The 26,441-nt window shown below is 38.5% G+C and overlaps 1 protein-coding gene across 5 annotated transcripts in view; it reads right to left on the bottom strand.

The window, feature by feature from the left end:
• GSK3B (glycogen synthase kinase 3 beta) overlaps window positions 1-23,473 on the bottom strand; it is a 207,997-nt gene extending 184,524 nt beyond the window's left edge. For all 5 annotated transcript variants that reach the window (XR_006335270.1, XM_043874209.1, XM_043874211.1 and 2 more), the window contains exon 1: window positions 23,294-23,473. Coding sequence is in view for 4 of the 5 variants with exons in the window: in XM_043874209.1 (XP_043730144.1) it covers window positions 23,294-23,381 (88 nt within the window). In the remaining variant the exon portion in view is untranslated. The remainder of the gene's footprint in view (window positions 1-23,293) is intronic.
• Between the last annotated feature and the right edge of the window lie 2,968 nt (window positions 23,474-26,441).

Below are 26,441 nucleotides of genomic sequence, written 5' to 3'. Positions count from 1 at the left end.
AACTGAGAGTTCACAAATAAACCCATGAATCTACAGCCAACTGACCATCAACAAGGGGGCCAAGACTTTAACAGGAAAAGAACAGGTTCTTCAACAAATGAAACTTGGACAACTGGACCCTTACACCTCATACCATATATAAAAATATACTAAAAAATGGTTCAGGGGTCAAATATAAGAAAAAAGATTATAAAACCCTTAGGAAAAAACATGGGTAAATGTAGATCTTCATGATTTTGGATTTGGGAATACTTTTTCAGGTATGACACCTGAAGCATAAGGAAGAAAGAAGTGCTATATTCAACTTGATCAAAATTTAAAACTTTTGTGCATCTAAGTACATTGTCAAGAGTGTGAAAAGACTACTCACAGAACAACAGAATTTATTTTCAAATCATGTATATGATACAAGTCTAGTACCCAGAATATACAAAGAAGCTTTACAACCCAACAACAAAAAGACAAATCCAATTTAAAAATGGGAAAAGTCAAATAGACATTCCTCCAAAGAAGATATACCAATGATCAGCAAGTCTATAAAAGATGGTGAACATCATTAATCATTAGGGAAATGCAAATCAAAATCACAATGAGATATCACTTCACACTAACTAGGACGGCCAATATCAAAACATGGAAAATAACAAGTGTTGCATAAAATGTGGAAAAATTAGCATCCATATACACTGCTGGTGGAAATGTAAAATGATGCACCCACTATGGAAAACTGGCAGTTCCTCAGTTAAATACCCAAGAAAACTGACAAGTGTTCAAAAATGATCTGTACACAAATGTTCACAGCCACACTATTCACAACAGTCAAAATCTGGAAACAATCCAAACATCCATCAGTTGAATAAACAAACTGTGGTACATCCATACAATGGAATGTAATTCAGCCATAAGAAGGAATGAAGTACAGATACTTGCTACAACATGATGAACCTTGAAAACATTATGCTAGCAAGAGGCCAGACAAAAAGACCACATGTTATATGAATACACCTAAGAATGGTCCAGAACAAGCAAGTCCACAATCAGAAAGCAGATCAGTGCCAGTGTCTTGCGGGGTGGCAGAGAAGGAATGCAGAGTGACTACTTAGTGAATACAGGGTTTCTTTCGGGATGTGAAAAAGTTCTGGAACTAGACAGTGGTGATGGATACACAACACTGTAAATGTCCTTAATGTCAAAGAATTGTGTACTTTAAAATACAAGTGGTCAATTTACATTGTTTATTTTACTACAAAAAGAAAAATCACTCACACATACATATCCTAGCTCTGTCCAATAAAAGGGCCTACAAAAAACTCAACAGTAGCAATGAAGACAGATAATGGTCTTTAAATATTATTTTATACTAAAAAGAATCAGAAATCCCTTAGAGAAATAACTGGCTCTAGATCTGAGGCAAGTGATGTACAAGATAAGCCTGGAATACCTTTCTATACTAGAAAACAAGGTTATCAACTGTGGTTTTATCGAGGAATACAGGAGCCAAAAGGAAGGGGTTCCCACTAGCTAAAGATGAGACAATTTGAGAATTAAAAAGAGCAATTACAATGGATTAAAACAAACATATTCAAAATCAGGTGTTCATATTGATACTAAAAAACAAATAAAAACCCACCTCACTGGCCACTGACTACCTGTGTCAGATACTAGAAAAAGAAAGGGCATTTATTCTGTTGTATCTCAGAATAATCATACAATTGATTGAGATAAAGAAGTTCTTTTCTACAGAAGAACTCCAGCAAATAAAACAGAAGGAATAATAATATATCACCACTATCAGATACTGTGATCTATTAATAGATCAGGATCAGCAAACTTTTTACTGCCAATAAAGAACTAAGTGGAAAGGGAAAGGGAGAAGAGGAGAGTACGAGAAAGGAACCTATGACTCATTCTTCCCTTCCTTCAGCCCAGTTAGTGACAAGGCAGTGAGGTGCTGCTACCAGCTGTTTCTTTAAAAATGTCCTGGCAAGGACAAAGCATTATATTTTATAAGAAAAGGTTTCCCAAGAAAATCACTCTGCCTCAAGCTGTGAAAACTATTTGGTGTTCTTAGAGCCCCCAAGGATCTTGGCTATTTCAAAAAAGGAAATAAAAAGCTAGGAAAACAAAAAAATTTTCAGGGTGGGGTGGGGGTGGGGAGGGTTTCTCCCTCACTTCCTCAGAACTGAAGGAGGAATAAAACCTGAAGAAAAAAAAAAAATCTCTGCTTAACTTAATCCACAGTTAATAGTCCTGGTGGTTTTCAATGGTTCTAAACAGTTCTCCAGATTTTCAGAGGACACTTCACACTATTTAACTCTACTGAACAAGACTACTAGACATTCAAGTTGGAAGAAAAACATCTTCATGTTCCATAGTAATCTGCTCTTTCCATCACAGTTAAACATTTAGCAACTAATAATCAAATACAAACCAAAGTGTCACCACATACAGACTAGCCTGAAAACAGTTTTCAGGAGAAAAATAAGCAGTATAAAAAGACTGAGTCACAGACATCAGATCTACTCAAAATACATATCTCATATTAAAAACAAACGAAAACTTTATGGGCACTAAGTCAGCACCTGCTGATTAAACAGTACTCACTAGAAAAAGTGCCGCGGATCCCTGACAGCAATTGTAACTGTCTTAATGCCCTATATATTCAAGACAGGACTTCCATTACAGACATACCTCAGAGGTTACTGAAGGCTCAGTTCCAGACCATCACAATGAAGTGAATATTGCAAAACAGTGAGTCAGATGAAACTCTGGTTTCTCAGCACACATAAAAGTTATGCTTACACTACACTGTAGTCTATTAAGTATCTAATAGCATTGTATCTTTTAAAAATGTATATACCTTAATTAAAAATACTTTATTGTTAAAAATGCTAACCATCATCTGACAACACAGGGTTGCCACAAATCACCAGGCTGTTTTTTAAAAAAAAAAAACATGGTATCTGCTAAGTGCAATAAAGCAAAGTGCAGTAAGACGAGGTACGACTGTGCTTTATAAAGGCATCTGATGATTTTTCTTCAAATAAGTTTAAAGAAAGACTAGAGGTTTTCCTTATGACCACCCTACACATATTCATTAAAAAACAAAACAAAAAACCAGGAACAGAGAGGTAACAACCTACAGCCAAGCCTTACTTATTTTTATTAATACTAATAGCAGCTAAGGTTACTCTGTGCCAGACACTGTCAAGCACCCTACATGCATAATCACCTCCTTTAAGCATCACAATTACACAAAGGTGGGTATTAAAGTGTCACCATGTCCAGATTATGAAAATGAAGCTATAAAACGTTAGTAACTAAGCCCACTATATCTGATCAAGAGGGGGCTCTGGTCTTATAATGCCAAAAATAGACATAAAGACTACAGATAACTAAAGTGAAAGAAAGTGAAGTCGCTTAGTCATGTCCGACTCTTTGCGACCCCATGGACTGTAGCCTACCAGGCTCCTCTGTCCATGGGATTCTCCAGACAAGAATAATTGAATCAGTTCTAATGAGATGGATGAAACTGGAGCCCATTATACAGAGTGAAGTAAGCCAGAAAGATAAACACCAATACAGTATACTAACGCATATATGTGGAATTTAGAAAGATGGTAACAATAACCCTATGTGCAAAACAGAAAAAGAGACACAGATGTACAGAACAGACTTTTGGACTCTGTGGAAGAAGGCGAGGGTGGGATGTTTCGAGAGAACAGCATCAGAACATGTATACTGTCAAGGGTGAAACAGATCACCAGCCCAGGTTGGATGCATGAGACAAGTGCTCGGGGCTGGTGCACTGGGAAGACCCAGAGGGATCGGGTGGAGAGGGAGGCGGGAGGGGGGATCGGGATGGGGAATACATGTAAATCCATGGCTGATTCATGTCAATGTATGGCAAAAACCACTACAATATTGTAAAGTAATTAGCCTCCAACTAATAAAAATAAATGAAAAAAAAAAAAAAAAAGAATACTGGAGTGGCTAAAGATATTATCAAATCTCACTCCAAAAGCACTTTAATTTACCCAGTATTCTCTGAAACCTTACCCTCTGGAGCATCGAGTTAGCAAAGGACACAAGTCATGTGTCAAGTAGTAAATTTACTATCCTTTCCTTCGTCCCTAAGTCGGGCACAGCTTTAGTCTCTTTCCTAGTATTACTGCTAAACTGCTGCTTCTAAAGTGTAAAATCCAAATAGGTAGTTCATTACAATTATACAGTAGCACAGTAAAATCAAAAGAGGAAAGATATAGGAATCAGATTAAGGACCCATTCCTAGTTTTGCCCTGCTGCCAGTTTTGTGTTCTTAATCCTCCAGAAGGGCCTCAGGTTCCTTGTCTGTTAAATGGAGATATCACCTAGGTTCTACAGAGTAATGTTCTTTAAATGCTGACTCCGCTCCCTTCTCTGCTAATATAAAAGCAAGGTACAAATACCTTAGGCAAAGACTCCAAAGTGTGATCCAAGGAATACAAACCCTTAGAGGGATCCAGTAAACAGCATTTCCTAAACTTCTATGGCTAGAGAACAGTTATTACAGTGTAACACTGATCAGAGTAACTCGTGCAGGAAATGTTGACCAAAGGACCTTTACATAGGCTAAAAAACAAAATAATAATTTGCTTCAGATTCTATGATAGCTCTTTTGGGTCTTCAGTGTTCATTTTTACGCACTATCAGTTCCTGCTGCATTCTGGGTAGTTGAGCTGGCAGATAAGTGTCCCAACATACACGAATATTCCAACCTGAAGTAAGGCAGTCCACGGGGTGGCAAAGAGTTGGATATGACTTACTGATTGAACAACAAAAGTTTTATAAACTATTCATTAAAACCCAGATGTCTTCTTATAAGTGTGGTCTGAAAAATCCAACAGAGCCTGTTCCTGCAATGTTAACAAAAAAATAAAACAGTATTTTTCCACTCGCCTCCCAGTTATAGAGTAGAGGGGACAGGGAATAAAAAGTTCATTTACCAGAATTATGGGAAAAAAACTAAATTATTACAAACATAATGTGTACTTAGTCTCATCTGTAGAGAAAAAAGCAGTACAGAGAATGGGAGCCAATTACACTGTATCTGAGTTTTGTGTCATCAAAGGATTTTATTGTAACCTGATAACTTAAAAGACATCTCAACTAAGAGAAGTTCCTCAGAAGCACAGAAAATTTACTCCAAGTCATGAAAACTATAAATCAACCTTTAAAAATAATATTTAACTGCCCTCAAAAGCTAGAAAAATACTCCTTAGAAAAACATGATTATGAACTGATGTAATAAAATTTGGTCTCTATGTTCAAGATTCAACACTTTATATTTCTTATTTTTCAACATTCAATGTTTATTTAGCACCAACTAGATAAAGAGGATCTTCATGCACAAGAATAATGAAAAGAAACAACAAAAATTATTGAGACAAGTGATCTCAGGAAACAATAAAGATTGAAGCAGGTGGCTGAACTCTAGTGCCTGTCTTGAGTCAAGCTACGACGTTGTTAAACTAGAAATCGGTGTCTTCAAGTTACCAGAGGTAGCAGGGCTCCATTTCTGCACATCATTCACATTCACTTAGGACAGTAAAGTAGTTAATAAGAGCTCAAGATTAAATTACCTTGGTTGACATCCAAGCTCTGCCATCTGCTGGTTATGAAATCTTGGCAAAAGTTACCTACCCTGTCTAAGCCTCAATTTCCTCAATGATAATGGGATCTGGCTTATAACTGACTTTGCAATATGGATTTCAACCAAATATGTTGCCCATCTCTTATAGCCACTGATTCATAGACAGCTTGTATTAATTTTAAAGCAAGGTATTTGCTCTTAAAATTTTTACTTCAAAAGGATACAACAATTTACTTACGTAGGACTGACAATTTACTTTCTCCTTGGTAAGCAACATTAATAAAAAGTAAAAGTTTCAATGTCTTACCCTAGGAAACTTTAGTTCAACCAATTCCCCAGAATTGTCCTATTTTCTTTCCAAATTATAAACTGCATATAGAGTAGCAGTTAAAAGTACAAATTCAAAGTATGACTACAAAATTTCCTGGCTGTGTAAGTCCCTCTAAGCCTCAGTTTCCTCATTTGTAAATTATATTTGCCTTACCAGATTGTGGTAAAGATGAAATAAGATAGAAATGAACTGTGTAGTATCGTGTACTGACCTACTAAGTACTGAAAAATTTTTGTCTTTCACTTAAAAGTCTGGTGGCCTGAGTTCAGCAGGCTGAAACTATTGCCTACTTAGCTGTGAGATTTTGAATAAGTCAAATAAAGTGTTTTTAACTCCATTATCCATTAAATGAAGACACTATTACCTCAAAGCATATGAAAGTTAAATGAATAGTGCTTGGCACACAGTAAACACGCAAACGGTAGCTGAATCTGAATTATTCTAGTTCTAAGATCTGAGCTACCATCATTAGCATCTAGGGATGCTAGATGCTACTGAGTTAGCTAAAGCTAACTCAATACTCATCATTACCATAAACTTTTTTCTATTAACTTCTTCTCCAACTCTCACTCCTATGGTCAAACGCAGCATTTAAAGTACACAGACTTTCCCAGATATATGTGAGAAACAAAAATATGTTGTTGTTGTTAATTGGGACACAAAGAAAAGATACAATTTTAAACAATATCTTACTCTTAAATTAATATGATAGTTGAAAAGCTATATAATTTATATTGATGTCATATAAAGACAATGGGATCAGAGATCCTCTGCCTCTGGGGATCTTTCTTCTCTAAGGACCCCAGGAATCTGCCCACCTGCTCCTACTTTGGAAATCATACCATTTGTTTCTTACCAAGTACTCATTCACCACTATGGCTGAAATATAATACTAGAACATTTCCTCTATCCTTTGAAAGTGCAGAGCCATTCTTTAATTTTCCATAAATTATCAGGAGATAAATATATACTGTAAAGTCTCAAAACCCTCCCAATAAAGGTTATCCCTGATGTTCAAGTGAATTTAAATAAAATTATGCTTTCTTCGCTAGTAACTCCTACTCTTAGATTTCAACAGCACAGCAAGCATTTGGTACTTACAGAGAAACAGAATCTCTTCCAAGAATCATGCCCTAGTCAGCAAAACATCTCACAATGTATACAACCAGTCAAAGAAGCAGATATAATGTTGATCAGTAAAAACCAAATTATTACCCTGACAACATGCTTTCTCAAAATTCAATATAAACAGCTAAAATTTATAGCTATTTAAGAAATTGGATTATTTAGTAAAGAAAGCCCAAGTTGTTTACTAATATTTCTTACTTTCTCTGGGAAAGCTCTTCAATTGATATACTAATAAACACTAGTATATCAGACAAAAAAAAAAATACTGAGAGACATAAAAAGAGGCCCTGTAAAAATTAAAGTTTTCATAAATCCCTACAAGATAATAACATGTCCAAGTATATCCATGGTGAAAGGGCCTGTTCATTTATAAATAGTCTATTTAGTTTGTCTCTCACCAAATAAGCTACTTGGAAAAAATAAGGAAACTGACATCACTTTTCATCACGCTAAATCTCTCTTCTACCCTCACCCACTCCAAATAAGCTTCTGGAAGGCTTGGGGGTACTGTACTAGCTGGACAGGCTCAATGCTTCAAAGGTATTATGCTGACCAACCAAGCACCTGAGCTCTTTCATTCAGCTATCCATCCAGAGTTCACACCCCTCTTGTGCTAAGCACATAGTATAAAACAGTGTCTATATCTCTCTTTCTTTCCCTACTATTGCTCCTTTGTGTTTAAACAAAAACCTATGTTTAACTCCAAAAATTAATTTATTATATCAAACCTTTAAAATGTGTCTAAAAACCACAGTGATAGTTTGATGACCTAGAAACTCTAACATCATGTAACTATCATGTATAGTATACAGGTAACTACCATGACAAATTGCCTTCAACTCAAAATATGCATTAAGTAAACCACTATAGAAAGTGCTGTGTTCCACACTAAGGAAATATGAAGGGGAGTAGAATACTGTTATCGCCACACTCAAATTTATACTCACCTAGGGGGAGACAAAACAAGTAAAGCAGATAAAGTAGAACACAAGGAAAGTGTGCTATAGGAGTTACATGCCAGTAACTGCATTTCATGCCTTGGGGTAAAATGTGTGGAAGACCAGGTAGCTGAGGTGGCATATGAAACTCTGAAAGCTGAGTGAGTCTCCGAAACAGCACGAGGAGAGCATTTAGGCAAAAGAATATTTAGACTAATAAGAACCCATGGGACCAGGACAATCATGGCAGTAACATCTAACAAGTATATCAATAACAGTTTTAATATATATTTTAAGTGCGCTAAAATATGGGGAAAAAAATCATTACCTCCTATACCAAGCACCTTTCTGAAGAACATAAATCTCTCAACCTCTTTAATGTGGTATAAAATTTCAAAAAACTGAAGACATGACTAAAAACAAAACAAAACAATTAGACAAATCAATGAAGTGTTTTTAAACTACATATATATATACCTTATCTATTCCTTATTTATTCCTTTAGAATAAGTAGACTATATACATATATATGTATTTGAATATATGACTAGACAGATTGACAATAGTATACAATAACATAATTCCTGAAAAATTCTAAACTGCTCAACATGTGGCTACTAAGCACTTAAAATGTGACTACTTCAAATCATGACGTGCTATAAGAGTAAAATACCCACTAGGTTGTGAAGTCAGCAAAAACAAGACCAGGAGCTGACTGTGGCTCAGATCATGAACTCCTAATTGCAAAATTCAGACTTAAATTGAAGAAAGCAGGGAAAACCACTAGACCATTCAGGTATGACCTAAATCAAATCCCTCACGATTATACAGTAGAAGTGAGAAATAGATTCAAGGGATTATACCTGATAGAGTGTCTGAAGAACTATGGACAGAGGTTCGTGACATTGTACAGGAGGCACTGATCAATACCATCCCCAAGAAAAAGAAATGTAAAAAGGCAAAATGGTTGTCTGAGGAGGCCTTATAAATAGCTGAGAAAAGAAGAGAAGCTAAAGGCAAAAGAGAAAAGGAAAGATATACCCATCTGAATGCAGAGTTCAAAACAATAGCAAGGAGAGATAAGAAAGACTTTCTCTGTGATCAATGCAAAGACCAATGGAACAAGATAGAAAGACCAGAAATAAACCCACGTACCTACGGGTACCTTATTTTTGACAAAGGAGGCAAGAATATACAATGGGGCAAAGACAGTCTCTTCAATAAATGGTGCTGGGAAAACTGGACAGCTACATGTAAAAGAATGAAATTAGAACACTTCCTAACACCATACACAAAGATGAACTCAAAATGGATTAAAGACCTAAATGTAAGACCAGAAACTATAAAACTCTTAGAGCAAAACATAGGCAGAACACTTGATGACATAAATCAAAGCAAGATCCTCTATGACCCAACTCCTAGAGTAATGGAAGTTAAAAAGCGGGACCTGATTAAACCTAAAAAGTTCTGGCACAGCCAAGGAAACTATAAGCAAGGTGAAAAGACAACCCTCAGAATGGGAGAAAATAATAGCAAATGAAACAACTGATAAAGGATTAATTTCCAAAATATACAAGCAGCTCATACAACTCAATACCAGAAAAACAAACCGAATCAAAAAGTGGGAAAAAGACCTAAACAGACATTTCTCCAGAGGAGACATAGAGATGGCTAACACATGAAAAGATGCTCAACACCACCCATTATTAGAGAAATGCAAATCAAAACTTCAATGAGATATCACCTCACACCAGTCAGAATGACCATGATCAAAAAGTCCACAAACAATAAATGCTAGAGAGGGTGTGGAGAAAAGGGAACACTCTTGCACTGTTGATGGGAATGTAAACTGATACAGCCACTATGGAAGACAGTATGGAGATTCCTTAAAAAACTAGGAATAAAACCACCATACGACCCAGCAATCCCACTCCTAGGCATATACCCTGAGGAAAACAAAACTGAAAAAGACACATGCATCCCACTGTTCACTGCAACACTATTTATAATAGCCAGAACATGGAAGCAACTAAGATGTCCATTGCCAGATGAATGAATAAAGAAGTTGTGGTACATATACACAATGGAGTATTACTCAGCCATAAAAAGGAATGCATTTGAGACCGTTCTAATGAGGTGGATGAATCTAGAACCTGTCATACAGAGTGAAGTAAGTCAGAAAGAGAAAGACAAATATCATATTCTAACGCATATATACAGAATCTAGAAAAATGGTACTGAAAAATTTATTTACAGGGCAGCAATGGAGAAAAAGACATAGAGAATAGACATATGGACATGGGGAGAGGGGAGGAGAGGGTGACATGTGTGGGAAGAGTAACATGGAAACTTACATTACCATACGTAAAATCGATAGCCAATGGGAATTTGCTGTATGGCTCAGGAAATTCAAACAGGGGCTCTGTATCAGCCTGGAAGGGTGGGATGGGGAGGGAGATGGGAGGGAGGTTCAAAAAGGAGGGGATATATGTACACTTATCGCTGACTCATTTTGAGGTTTGACAGAAAACAACAAAGTTCTGTAAAGCAATTATCCTTCAATTTAAAAAAAATGCAAAGAAATAAAGGAAACAATAGAATGGAAAAGACTAGAGATCTCTTCAAGAAATTAGAGATACCAAGGGAACATTTCATGCAAAGATGGGCACAATAAAGGACAGAAATGGTATGGACCTAACAGAAGCAGAAGAGATTAAGAAGAGGTGGCAAGAATATACAGAAAAACTATACAAAAAAGATCTTCATGACCCAGATAACCATGATGCTGTGATTATGCACCTAGAGAAAGACATCCTGGAGTGTGAAGTCAAGTGGGCCTTAGGAAGCATCACTATGAACAAAGCTAGTGGAGGTAATGGAATTCCAGTTGAGCTATTTCAAATCCTAAAAGATGCTGCTGCTAAAGTGCTGCACTCAATATGTCAGAAATTTGGAAAACTCAGCAGTGGCCACAGGACTGGAAAAGGTCAAATTTCATTCCAATACCAAAGAAAGGTAATGCCAAAGAATGTTCAAACTACTGCACAATTGCACTCATCTCACATGCTAGCAAAGTAATGCTCGAAATTCTCCAAAGTAGGCTTCAACAGTACATGAACCGAGAACTACCCGGTGTTCAAGCCAGATTTAGAAAAGGCAGAGGAACCAGAGATCAAATTGCCAACATCTGTTGGATCATCAAAAAAGCAAGAGAGTTCCAGAAAAACATCTACTTCTGCATTACTGACTACGCCAAAGCCTTTGTGACTGTGTGGATCACAAAAAACTGTGGAAAATTCTTCAAGAAACGGGAAAACCAGACCACCTGACCTGCCTCCTGAGAAATCTGTATGCAGGTCAAGAAGCAACAGTTAGAACCGGATGTGGAACAATGGACTGGTTCCAAATGGGGAAAGGAGTATGTCAAGGCTGTATACTGTCACCCTGCTTATTTAACTTATATGCAGAGTACATCATGCAAAATGCTGGGCTGGATGAAGCACAAGCTGGAATCAAGATTGCCAGGAGAAATATCAGTAACTTGAGATATGCAGATAACATCACCCTTATGGCAGAAGAACTAAAGAGCCTCTTGATGAAAGTGCAAGAGGAGAGTCAAAAAGTTGGCTTGCAACTCAACATTCAAAAACTGAGATCATGGCATCTGGTCCCATCACTTCACAGCAAATAGATGGGGAAACAATGGAAACAGTGACAGACTATTTTCTTGGGCTCCAAAATCACTACAGGCAGTGACAGCAGTCATGAAATTAAAACATGCTCGCTCCTTGGAAGAAAAGTTATCACCAACCTAGACAGCATATTAGAAAGCAGAGACATTACCTTGCAAACAAAAGTGGGTCCAGTGAAAGCTGTGTTTTTTTCCAGTAGTCATGTATGGATGTGAGAGTTGGACTATAAAGAAAACTGAGTGCTGAAGAATTGATGCTTTTGAATTGTGGTGTTGGAGAAGACTCTTGAGAGTCCCTTGGACTGCAAGGAGATCCAATCAGTCCATCCTAAAGGAAATCAGTCCTGAATATTCATTAGAAGGACTGATGCTGAAGCTGAAGCTCCAATACTCTGGCCACCTGATGTGAAGAACTGACTCCTTAGAAAAGACCCTGATGCTGGGAAAGATTGAAGGCAGGAGAAGGAGAGGACAGAGGATAAGACTTGATGGACATGAGTTTGAACAAGCTCCAAAAGTTGGTGATGGACAGGGAAGCCTGGTGTGCTGCAGTCCATGGGGTCACAAAAAGTCAGACACAACTGAGCAACTGAACTGAACTTAACTGAGGATGTGAACATTTAGTACCAAATAAATAATGCAAAATTTATCATTAGTAAATTACATGTTGAAATAATACTTTTGGGATACACTACTTTAAACAAAGTATATTCTTAAAATTAAGTTCACCTGTCTTTTTACTCTTTTTTTTTTAAAGTGGCTCCTAGAAAATTTTAAATCACACATGTGATTCACATTTGTGGCTTGCATTGTATTTCAATTGAATACGTCTGGTTTGAACAACTACTTAACATTTATATTATTCAGATTTCTGTACTTGCTTCATATTGTTCCTTCATGTTGGCATAGTAATCACTTAATCGTGATACAAATAACCTTCCAAACATCTATGCCTCAATGTCTAGACACTAAAAAGATGAGACACCTGCCAAAAAAAGTGTGTCAGTTTCTTAACTACTCTTTTGGAGCAAATGTGAAAAAAACAACTGACTATAAACTTTTCCAGATACATTTACCAAACAGTTAATACTCCAGGCACTGCTGGCTGATGTCATGAAACTATGTTAGGTAAGAACTGCTCAGGGATGCAAAGACATGGGATCCAGGAAATAAAGAGCAACAAGAGAAGTTAGAGGATGCCAGCTGTGCAGCAGGGGCCTGGAGAGGAACCAGGCCCGATCCCAGCAGGAGAGGACTCTAGGAAAAGGGGCACTCCAGGAAAAGAAGGTAGGGTAGGGCAGTCTAGAGCATGCTTAATAAATCTGAGGGGAAAAAAAACAAAACCAAGTCTGTGATCATTGCAAGCTGCGCAAGAAAAAGAAAATGGCAACAAAAAAGTATATTAAAAAAGTGAAAGGAAACAAAGGAAATGTGACTGTCATTCAGAAACAACGTAACTCTTTAAAATGTTAAACAGAGTTCCCATATGACTTAGCAATCCCACTCCTAGGTTTATACCCCAAAGATCTGAAAACATGTCCACACAAAAACTTGTTCACAAATGTTCATTTCAGTATTATGCATAATAGCCAAAAAGCAGAAACTATCTAAATGTTCACTAATGAATGAATAAGCAAATACATGCATATTATTCAGCAATAAAAAGTAATGGAATAACAATAAATGCTATAACACAGATCAATCTAGCAGACATTATGCAAAGTAGAAGAAACCAGTCACAAAAGGCCACATACTTTATGATTCAATTTATATGAAATGTCAACAACAGGGAAACTCACACAGAGATTAATGGTTGCCTAAACTGGGAGGAAGGGAAATAGGACTACTACTGGATACAGGACGGAGGAGAAACGACTACTACTGGATAAAGGTTTCTTTTGGAGGTGATTTAAAATATTCTAAAATTAGACTGTGGTGACAGTTTCATCACTCTGTGAGTACTGGAAACCACTGAGCTGTATACCTTAAATTAATTAATTTTATGGTATGTGAATTACATCTCAATAATGCATTTTTAAAAAGGAAATGTAATCACTGTACACTACTCACTTTTGCAAAGAATACTGCTTAATGTCTAGATATTGAATATTAATCATTTAATGATTTAAACAAAATAATTAACTAAAAATGGTGGTATAGTTATATTAGTAAGATAATAAAAGGGAGATAGGGATGACAATGAATAATATCAAGAATAATTTTAAGAAACAGACAAATATCATACTATTAAAGTTATGATAAAATTATTAGAGGCAATAGTTATTATAGTTAAGACTGCCTCTAAGAAACAGAAATGAAGGAAAGTTAAAATTGCATAATAAGACTTTCTGCACTATTTCTTTAAATCATATGATACAGTGGATTACTGAATAAAAACATTTTAATTTTTTAAGACTAAGGAATGCTTGGTTTAGAAGCAGAATGAAACCGTGCGCTCTTAAAGAGGTAAAAGGCACAGGCTTCATTGACATTGACGCACTCTGCGCCTCTGATCTCTCAAGAGAACAGGTTTTCTCATCTAAGATGGTCAAAAAATGGCAAGTTAAAGAAGAGTATCAAATACCTTTTGTCTTTTTCTTTACCATGAAATACACAACTATTTCTAGCAAGAACACATATAACATCTGTATGACACTATAGATCACTTCTCAAATACACAAAGAGTAGCAAATATTTTAAATGTGCCACTAAGTATTCATTGGTCATGACTATTTTACCTCTTATTATGAAGAGAAGCACTCTCTCATTTTTGTATTTACTCTCCATCTAACTCATACTCAGAAAAATTAGAGTTTGGTAATTTACTAGGATGAAAAACAATAGCAATTTTCTAGACTAACTGATTTAAAGTTTGTTTTAACTCTAACACCTTATGCTAAAGGAAGTGTTAATTTAGGTCTGTACACATAAAATATAATTCCATAGCAGAAATAACCTGTAAAAGTGGCTCAGCTGGTAAAGAATCTGCCCGCAATGCGGGAGACCTGGATTCGATCCTTGGGTTGGGAAGATCCCCTGGAGAAGGGAAAGGCTACCCACTCCAGTATTCTGGCCTGGAGAATTCCGTGGACTATACAGTCCATAGGGACTGAGCGACTTTCACTTTCACATGGAAGGATACCTAAGAAATTGGAAGGCTGACTCTCTAGGAAAGAGGACTGATAGTTCCTTATAGAGCAGGAGGAGAAAGACATCACTAAATACTTTTAAAATTTTGAATCATGTGAGTAAACCCCATTTTTAAATGCAAAATATGTAAATAAGACAAGCATGGAATTGTCTATCATACAGCATCCAATTAATATTACTATTGTGGTTGTTACTATACATTATGTAAATATGATATACAGACACATAATATTGTTAAAACCCTACAAAGTTTCCCTCTTTCCTTCAGAGTTTAAATACTGTATAAAATGTGAAAGTTTTGAAATTCCAATAAGACACCAAATGCACCCACAACACTGTGAGTCTGGTGCCAAGCATAACTCACTCCAGCACTTCTTCAGGTGCTGCCTCTACAAACTCAAAAGTCTAGTAGTAGCAATTTGACTCAGCTCAATAACTTCCACACAGATCATAAAGAGAGTGATTAATCAATTAAAAAGAATTAGCTGATTTTATGGAATAAGGGAAGTAGAGGGAGTTACATTTTTAAAATATAGGTTAGCCTGCCTTGGAAAGAAATCTGAAACATCTTCTCACTTACATTAGTCAATTAAGCCCCTAAGAATTTCTTCCCTCATAGCTCAGATGGTAAAGAATTTCTTAGACCTTCAAAAGAGAAAAAAGTACTTGATCATGACTGTTCTTTTTCTTCAGGTTAACAATTAAGATATCCATCTTTTCAATTCCAAAAGTGTATTTGGTAAAATTATTCTTAACAGCCAATCATAACAAAGATTAAATGGCTCCATGCAGTTGCCTCCTAAGTATTTCACAAGTATCAACAGAAGGTATGAGCACATCAAAATCCTAACAGCAACTCCATATATACCAAAGAAAAAATAAGACAACAAATCTTAAATCACATAAAATGCTGTTCTTGAGAAATAATATATAGATGGACAATGGAAGAAAGAGCAGGAAATGATATGGGGTAGCATACTGAAAACTGTAGTATCTTTATCCATATCACTGAAAGTCAACCAGGGTTGGTCAACCAGACAGAGATGACCAAGTTCTCTCCCTCATCACGTCAGTAACCAAGAAAAGAGGGGCTGTTTAATGCAGTGAGAAGTTATTAGAGGACCCCAGCTAACCAGAAGAGACTTTTCTGCCTTTTGTCCTTTTAAAAGAGTGAAGTTACTGTAATTTAACCTCGAAATCAAAATTTTGAACAATTATCAGAGTGATTTCCCCTGAAGTTTCGTAATCCCAATATGCCTGTTTTCCTGCATTGTCTGTCTAAACTTTTTAGGAGTAATGCTTAATACCAGTGTAATTCATTCCCTTCTAATTTGCAGTTTAAAAAAAAATAGACGACTGAATGATTTAGAACTATGTGTTAAATGAAAAATGAACTCTAAAAGCCAAAAAATAACCTATAAGGAAAAGTGCATGCACCATCTGTGAGAGGATTTTCACTGCTCAGGAACCTTTTTGGTTCACTCCCTGACTGTAAAATACCAAACAATTCCAACAAGGTGATACTCCAAATAACCCAACTGCACACTGATGCATAGCTGTTATTCTTTAATAATAATAACAAAAAAATAATAATAATAATAATAACAAACTGTGAAGGTTCACAGTTCCAGACAAAACAAGTGTCCAATTGATACCTGAATAATTGGTTGTGTACATACAATAATTAAAAAATGTCCTGAAGTTTGCTGTCAAATATTAAAAGGAAGAGTAGAACACTTCACAATCTACAGGAAGAGATGGAGAGAAATAATAATCCTTAATAAATCACATTCTAATATTACCTGGAAATATAAATATATCAAATTTACTTGTGAACAATCAGTACTTTTCAATAAAAACTAGTGCTCCAATTGAACATTAAACAAAATATATATATATATATATATATATTACTTATTTTTCTTTTTGTGCTGCCACAAGCCTTAACACTTTCAATTTCAATGTTTATCTTAACAAGTTTTCCCTGAAATCTTAAAAGAATTGAGAGGGTTTTTTTCCAATATAAGCATTTAAGTACTATACTTGCTAACAGGCATGCCTGAAACCAATTTCAACAGCATTACTAATCATGTAAGTCTTACACAATCACTGCTAAATTATCAATGAAAGACTATCCTAAAAGCAAAAGGTAGCTTATCTCTGGAATCCAAGTGTTAAGGTAACAGCAATCCATTCTCTATAAAATACACAATAAAGGGAAAAAACTCTAGAATCAGAACGCTTATATTTGAATTCTATTAGAACAATTTTCTGGCCAGGTAATCTTGAACAAGTTGCTTCCCCTCCCTAAATCTCATTTACCTATCTATAAAGTGGGGATAATGGTACTAACTACTTTTTGAGTTGTAATGATTAAAGTGAGCAGCTGCATTTGGCAGAGTGCTTATTAGCACATAATAAACATTCAATAGGTGTATCACCTGTCAATCATGTATTATTCATGGCCCCTTTCTATTAAAGCAACCTACTTATTTTTGGCTTCCTGAGACAAGGAATTCAACATGATACAATTAATAGTAATGAAAAATGGAGTATTACTGTTAATGCTTTGCACCAATGTTACTAATATTTTTGCCTGCCTGCCTACTACCATCTCTTTGGCTTTAGGGCATTCTTATTCAATGCTAGGCCTATAAATTCACTTAAATTTTATCATCATCTAAAACGTGAGTTTCTATGGGAGTTCCCTGGTGGCCCTAGTAGTAAGAATTCTGGGCTGTCACTGTCGTGGCCCAGGTTCAATCCCTGGTCCAGGAACTGAGATCAGGCAAGCTGAATAAAGCAGCCAAAAAAAAAAGTTTAATTTAAAAATAAAATACAAATTTCTAGGAAAATAATACCTCCTTCATCAGGAATGTTTACTTTTCATTATTAAACTGATCTAAAAGGACAATCAAGAAATTAACAACTCCAGATTATATTAATAAGGGAAATGTTAAAGGTTCATATTTGTGCCATTGTTGGTCATGGTATCCTGAAGACAAAAGGAAAAGTTGGTTTGACAAAATTAGTTTCAAAATAACCAAAACATCACTGCCTCAATACAACCAAATTAAAATGCTTCTAAGGAAAGTATTTAATCTAAAAATATAAGCTACAACCATTTACGTAATTTCAACTTGCATTTCAACTTTGAAAGTAGACCTTTCTTCCCAAAACATAAGCACAAGTGAGAAAAGCGACTGTAAAATAAGAATCCAAATCTATGAAGTTGTGTCTTTGAATCCTAGGCCAGACCAAGTATACTACAGACGTAGGTATAAACTGAAATAATTTACTCAAAGTCCATTGTGTGCCGAATATTAACTCATTAAAAAGAAAAAACAAACCCAGAATAAAAACCGTAATAATAAATAGAAATAAACATTGGTTTTATCAATTTAATGATAGGAAACTTCTGGGAAAACAAATTGTTCTCCTTTAGGTCAGTTTTTCCTTGCTTTTCTATTCACATGAGAGTATGTGCTCAGTCATGTCTGACTCTTTGGGACCCCATGGACTGTAGCCCACCAGGCTCCTCTGTCCATGGAATTCTCCAGGCAAGAATACTGGAGTGGGTGGCTATGCCCTCCTCCAGGGGATCCTGCAGACTCAAGAGATTGAACCTGTGTCCCTTGCAATTGCAGGCAGATTCTTTACCATCTGAGTCACCAGGGAAGCCTTCTATTCACACCAGTCTTCATATAAATAAACATTTCTATATCACACTCAACCAAAGTCAAAGACAATTATATACCTAAGGATGATTTGTACAACCCTAGATAGAAGCAAAGATTGCAACCTCTACTTTAAAATCAATGAACCATGAAAATATTTCTACCCTTGCAATCATGCAAGATTTCCTTCCTCTCCACACCACTCCCTTCAATTGCCCCCCCCAAAATAGGCTAGAAAAATGATGCTAAACATCCAATAAATTATTTACTCATGATGATTACGTTCTTAGTAGAACAATATCTGGGAAATCAGGTTGGTCTTGTTAGTACCAGATGTAATCCCATCACACCCACGTGCTCTGCCCCTCCATTCTCCTGTTGCAGGGTGGAGCATCACAAGAGACTCCACAGTCCCACAGCCTGCCCAATTCCATCCCTGTCCCACAATCCCATGAGTGTTAAGTATGGAACTGTGGCACCAGGGTCAGCACACGCATGTTTCACAGCCTTCTCTATACATAAAGAAAACACACACACAAAAACAGACCTACCCTGGTCTCAGAATCTGCTGCTGACACTTAAGCTGGCTTCCCCAGCCTGCCTGTTTCTCCAAAACAGTATCTCACACTGGCAACCCAAGTTCAAAACAAGGGGCGGACAGCACAGGGTACAAGTACGTGCTGATTTCCAACTGAATCACACAAATGAAATGAGAAGATGTCACCTCATTTTCTACATACAATTCCCAATCAGTCGTGAATTGATTTATGAATCTCTGGGTTCCCTTGGAAGTTTTTCTTAGCACTTGTGCCTTTAAGTCATTTCACAATTAGCATTCTAGGGGCACATTTAATAAGACAGCATGCAATTCTTATATGACGGTCTAGTTTTTCAACAACTCTGGAAAGGTCTGGTTGGGAAGGGAATGAAATTTTAATGAAGATAAAATTCTGGTTTTCAGTTTCACACATGAGCTCTCTTTCACACTAGAAAATCTAGAAACTGGTGAAATTCTAATAACCTGATTTTTATATGAGATTAAACTCCCTCAGGAATAGAGTAACTCTAAGTTGTCACCTACTCTTTGGCTTTAGCCACCATACAACTAAATACTGCACAGCAATATGCAACTACTATTATTCTCACTAAAGAAATTTGATATAAAAAATCCTGTATGAAAAAATAACTTCTCACTGACTTAGCTAGGAAACTAGCTAAATTTTCACTAATAATTTATCAAAAGACTTATTACTAATATTTTAATAATAAATCACCATAGACAGCACCTTACAGTCTCCATTTTGAGTAAAATATCATGTGATTTTACAGAAGAACTGTCTAGCCATTAACGTTTATCTAATAACACTTGAATATGAACGCAGACCAAAAAAAAAAAAAATGGTTACACCACATTGAGGTTAAAAAAAAAAAATCAAATATACTCGTCTAAACCGGATGAACATTTAGCACAACCAAAACAAAAGGCAAAAAGTAAATAAATGAATAAATCAACTTTTAATTTCTTCTGGAGTCTGCATATTAACATTATTTTAAACAGCAAGGTTTACCTAAAATAACCATTATTTATGAGACTAGTTTTTAAGAATGTACCAAAGATTGAAGGCTGTATAAAATATCTAAAATTTTTATGTTACAGCTTAGTCCAAAAAATACTTTCATTGTTTTCAAATAAATTACCATCGGGTTATTATAACTAGGTTTCAAGTGTGAGATCTTTTGAATTTACATTAAAAATTATTTTCTTTTTGAGAAATGGAAAGAATAAAAACTCTTAGTTTACTACTCCTGAAAATAAATCCAGCATTTTTAGACATAGAAAAATTAGAGACAGTGCAATTAACAGACTGTTAAATACAATTGCCAGTAACCAAGTGCTATCTGTTGAATTTCAAGAAAATCTATTGCATATTAAATTTTTACAAAGTGAACTCATCTATCATCTCAGCACTTTCTCAACTTTCCCATTACAATCAACAATATAACTTGGCGGTCAAATCTTCCAGACCAGTAACATCAGAATTTATTTTTAACTCCTGACTCCTTCCCAAATATTCCCCCCTTCAATCCAATCCAAAGTCCTGCCAGTTCATTCACGCTGTCTCTCAAATGTGTTCTTTTCATCCGATTTTCAATTTTGCTTTATATTCTCTCATTATTCACAACATACTCTACTACTCCCTAAAAGGGATCTGATGTCTGGTTTCTAACCCATCAACTTTGCTGCTCAAACCATCTTCAAATATTTTGTTCAGCAACCTATAGTATATTCCAAACTCTTGAATCTCAACCAAAGTCCTAAGACCCCTCTGCTTTCCATCAGTTAACATATTTCTCAAATTCCATCTCTTCTTATTTTCCTATTTAGGCCCCTTTTATTCAGATTTACTAACCTGCTTTATAAATACAAAAGTACAAAAGTCACCATCTCTGTGCCTCTGTCCGTTCTGTCCACCTAGGATCCTTTATGCTTCTCAATTCAAGTTACTGCCTCCTTTAACAGCTGCCTTAAAACATACCTCTGTAAGAAGTCTTCCCTCCAAGCCATCTACTTCATGCCTGTATTTTTTGTCCCTCTGAACAAAATATTCTATTTGCATTTATAGTCTTGCAGTCATCATATATTACTGTTCTCACGTTTTGTCCCATAATCTGCCTCAAAAACTAAGCTTCCCAAACCAAGGACTATAATTTCTTATCGCTTAAAAAGGGGTCCCTTAGAACACCAGCACTCCAACAAACACTTTCTTCCAAAATGCATTTAAAGTTAAGGTTGTCAAAAACACATAGTCAGCACTGAACTCCAACTTCTTAAATGTTAAGCTGACCTATATGGTAACAGAAAAGTCAACATTTTAACCTGCACTTTGCAAGAGTTGCTCCATCTTCAGTCAACATCCACACAGGATTCAAAGAAAATCCTGTGAACTAAATGAAAAGTCCCCAAATTTAGTATTATTAGGTATCCCATTCTGCTCTCTGAATAAACTAATTACCCAAGATTGATTTCGAGTGGTCTTTAAACCAAGATGAAAAACATCCTAACACTCTAGTACCACAAGAGGCTCTTAAGGAGCTATTATAAGATTTGCTTCATCATAGCTGAAAATTACCCCAGAATTTTAAAATATTCCTCTCAAATGACCCCATGAATTGCTTAGAAAGCTTGACCATTCCCTGAAAGATGCATCATCAGCTTCCCTCTTCACATACTCTGCATTCTGAACTAGCTAGTCACCAAAAAAAAATTTAACTCTCAAAAATAATCTCCCATTCAGCTATTACCTTAGACTACCCTGTTTCAGACAAGTTCCAAAAGCCACCATGAATTGAAATCCTGAGTTCAAATAAGAATGTTCATTTTATAATCAGTTTCACATAACAGCATATACTTTTTTTTTAATCTCAATTCAATTCTCTCCTTCTTCTAAGCAGCAAAACAGTTTTTCTTTGCCCTCATTCATGCCCCTTTCTGAAGGAATAAGGAAACTATAACACAGATATTTTTGTCAAATTCTTTAAGTATGTTTAAATAAACTGTCATTAAACATCACATAAACATATCTATAAGTAGAGATACATTAAAACACTGGATACTGAGTATACCAAACACTGAAAATAGACTTTTTGAGCACAAATCTGGGAAGAGTATAGACGTCTAGCAACAACCTTGAACAAAGCCCAAACACCCCTATTAAATCTGGGACCACAACCTTCTGCAAAACCTGAGATGGAAAAGTCTAAATCCATATTCTTCTAACTTCATAGTCTTATCTGAATTCGAAAGGAAACCAATGCAAGACTATTGTAAGTAGTCCTAAGAAGGAACCCCTGAACTCTAGATCATTTAGCAAGTACTGAAAGCAATGGCACCCCAAAGCTGAACTTCAATGATGAGTCAGTGACAATTAACATTCAACTTACTATTTGGCAACATGACAACATAAGCCCCATTCAAAACTCGGGCCTACTTTCAAGTTACCTTTTGATTAAACATTAACTCTACAGTGATAGATTGGCAATGTCAAAACGGGAAGGCTAAGAGATAACATATTAAACCATGTATCCAATTTAGAACAATGCATATTGAGATACTACTGCTGCTATCAGCGGCCGGTCCCTTCTAAAGAGACGAATCAAAGCTCGCCTTCAAACCGAAATGTGGTTACTTAGCAAGTTCATCTCTGGATTAAGAACAAATACTTTGTATAGTCACACAAGCAAGAAAGAAGTGTTAGGAGACGGCGACATTTACCTCTTCCATTAAGTATACAAAACTATGGTAACCCTCGAGACCTGAGCTAACTATACTATCCCTCATTCCAAAAGACACACTCTGGAAAAGCACATAATGGTTTATGAATCTTGTCCTTCGCTTTATTCAAAAGGATGAGCAAGTAAACACTTCCATCACTATTTTAAGGTGGAAACACTCAACCACTTAATAAAGCTATCAATTGCTAGAAAACTATAAGAAAAGAACTAAGTTTCAGACAAAATCATCCAAATAAAAATCACATTCCCTCGATTCAAGGTTAATGAGACCTGGGAAGGGATATCGCAGGAGGAAAAAAGGAAGCTGCCTCATCCTTCACTGAAGACAGGTTTTTGCCCTTTCCCATTACCTCTGTTTTATCAGCAGGTCTTGTATTTTAAGATCCTGACATTTCAAAGTCTCTTATTCAAAGGGGAGGTGAAGAAGGGGTGTAAAATAAAATCAATACTCACTGCTAACTTTCATGCTGCCAAAAGCTGAAGGCTGCTGCACTGGCTTGCAGCTCTCCGCAAAGGAGGTGGTTCTGGGCCGCCCTGACATGATCACTCTTTTTCCGATTCACCTTTTTTCCTTCCTTCCTCCTTTTCTTCCTTTTGTTTTATGTTGGGGTGTTAGGTTAATGATAAATGCAGCATTAAGTTCTCCCACAAGAAAAAGAAAAAGACTTCGTCCTCTTGCCTTTTCACTTCTTTTGTACAGCTATTAAAAAAAGCGAGCGATGTATTTCTCCTTGAAGACAGATCAGTACGAATATTTAACATATAGACGATCCGGGGCTGGGGGGAAAAATACAATTCTTTCCCCTCCCTTTCCTTGGAGAGCAGAAATGGGTGGGAGGTCCTAAAAAATATATATCACGTGAAACGGGGACAAATACTGGATTGAAAATAAGTACTCTGAATATTATATTTTCCTCGGGGATTTTTTTTCCGAGTCAATGAAGAAGGGAAGCGGCGGAAGGATCACGAGTCTCACGCTTGAAAAGAAGGGGGGATGGGAAGGAGGGAGGGAGAGGGAGGGGTGGCTCGGAGATGCGTCGGGAAACGCTGCGGCTCCGGCAGCGGCAAGGATCCGGCGGGCTGACGGCGGGGGCCCGGCGAACTGGAAGGCGGCGGAGTCGCGAGTCAGTCAGAGTCGGGCGGTGGCGGCGGCTCTTCCCCTCATTGCGCCAGGAGCAGCTGCAGGCGGCGGCTGGATCCAGCGGCCATGGCGGCGGCGGAGGCAGCTCCCTTCAGACCCCAGGCAGCGGCTCCTCGACTGCTCCCCATACGCCGGGGACATGGGAACCCGGCAACCGCTTCCGTCCCTCGGGGCCCCCTCCCCCGTCCAAGGCACCAGCGCGGCCGCCCTCCCGCCCCTCGCTTCTGCACAGTCCCGCTCAGGAAGTGTCCGCGCTTTGCCCCCAGCCCGGAGCCCTGTCAGCGGCTGCGGGGTCGGCTCCTCCTCGCTTCCTTCCTTCCTTCCTTTGTCACTCGGCCCGGGCGGCGGCGGCGGAGGCAGCAGCAGCAGCAGCAGCAGCAGCACGAGCCCGCATTCGCCCGGGTCGGGGGCTGCTCTCTGTGAGGAGTGCCGTCTGCGCAGCCGCCTAGCTCTTCCCCACACCCCCTCCCCCCTCCTACTTGTCCTCCGCCTCCTTCCTCCCCCACCCAGCCTTACACCGCCCAGCGCCCGGCCGCCCGCGTAAGAGGCGTCTGGGAATCGCCGGCCGAGCAGGGCGTCCGCCCCCTTAGACAGGGGAGCCGAAACCCGAGCGGAACCAATCACGGATGTCGTTTGTTTGCGGATCCTCCCGGAAAAAGCCGATTGACCTGAAGAGCCAATCAGGAAGTGTCGCTGGAAATTCACGCCCAAGGACGGAAAATGCCGAAGGTAGCCGACCGAGGAAAAGGTGGGTTCGCCTTGTTCTGTGGCTGGCTGGAGGAGAAATTCGGCAAAGACAACAGTGACCAATCAGAGTCGCTGGCCCTCAGGAAAAAGCTTGAAGAGTTAAGGACGGTGAAGCCCGGAGTCGCTGGCGAAACCGCACGGCTGGGCGCCGCGGCCGCTTTGTAATTGGCCGAAACTCCGCTGGGAGTGCAGCTCCCTCGGTGATTGGTGAAGGGAATGGGGCTTCCGAGGACAGTCTGGCCAGTCAGGACGTCTCCTCCCTCGCCGAGGTGGGGAGAAGTAGAGAGCGAAGGGAGGGCGTCTATAAAGCGCCTTCTCATTGGCCTGAAGCTCAGGAGCTGGAATGGGGGCAAAAGGGAAAAGGAGGGAGGCCGAAACTCGTAGCAGTAGCCAATCTGCACCGGCTGCTGTCTAATCGCAAGACCTAGCTGCAGTGTGATTGGCCTTCGGCCTCCGGCGGCAGTCCTAGGAGCGGGGAGAAGCGCGACTGGGGTCGTGGCGGACGGTCTGACGGGCTCGCCTGCGGCCACTCGCAGCTGGTGTGGAAACCGCATATAGGGAGCGCGAGCCGGTGCGAAACTGCTGTGGTCGGTGGCGCTGGGTTCTTCGCTCCAACAAACTGAGGGTTGAGGGGCTCTCCCCACCCACTGGAGGCTCTCGGCGGGGCGGGGCTAATTCTGTGCGCCTGGGGCTCCCCTCCGCCCGCGAGAGCGCATCCCGTGCACGGGCGTCTTCCCCGAAAGGGCCAGACAGATCCAGGGCGCCTCTCAGGCTGCGTGCGAATTTTCGGACATTCAACTGAGAACAAAGCTGCTAGAGAGGCAGCGCCCCTGGGCGACCGCGCCCCGCCCAGTTGCGGAGGCCATTGATAAGAGTGAGGGCGACTGCGCCTCGTGCGCGCTGCCAAGCCCAGCCTTCCAGAAAGGCCCCTGAGAAATGATCTCATGCTGGCTGAGCGCCCTTCTATGGTGCGACCGGTCGGCGCAGAACGGCCCCCGAAAGCAGGTGAGGGGAAGTGCAGTCAGGCCGGATATCCCGAAGCCTCTGAGGCAACGGAGAGCCAGAATAGCCCTTGGTAGTTTTTGGTTTTCTGGAACTAGGGTGATCTATAAAAGTACTATTTAAGTAGGTTTCGCACATAGGCCAGTGTTCAAATTCGTGCGGTTTGCCCAAGGACAGAGAGGTATGGTTACAGAAAAAGTAAAATGAACAGTTGCCATCCTAATTGTAATCCCATGGTACCTGTAATTTCCACCTGCAGCGTCATCCCTTTCTATTCAGATACCATCTGTAGCGAGCACATATAAAAATTACTTGATCAGGGTGACTAGCTTTTGGAAAACTGATGAGGAACTTAGGACAGAACAAAGTAAGCTTTGATGGAGGACAGGAAAGGTCTAGATAGGGTTTGCAAACTCGAATGTTTATAGGGGCCAGAAAAGTAAATGAGTGAAACTGGCCTGGTGTAGACAATGGGGAGTGATAAGCAACGTGGCAAATTGGAGTGTCTGAGCTGTAACTGAAAGGAGCAGCTGTTCGGCTCCAGCAGATTGTTACTCTGAAGAATGTGGATATAGTGGTCTGAGATATTCTGTCCCCTTCCCCCCATCCCCGCCAGGAGAAACCCTTATAAAGCATGATATTTGTATGAAATCTCTCGATTTTTACACCAATATTTCCAAACTCTGCAGGCCAAACTAAAAATATTGCAGG

The sequence above is a fragment of the Cervus elaphus genome, chromosome 19, assembly GCF_910594005.1.
Source record: "Cervus elaphus chromosome 19, mCerEla1.1, whole genome shotgun sequence".
NCBI classification, from domain to species: Eukaryota; Metazoa; Chordata; class Mammalia; order Artiodactyla; family Cervidae; genus Cervus; species Cervus elaphus.
The sequence above is the reverse complement of the archived record's forward strand: the minus strand, read 5'-3'. Positions and strand labels throughout refer to the sequence as shown.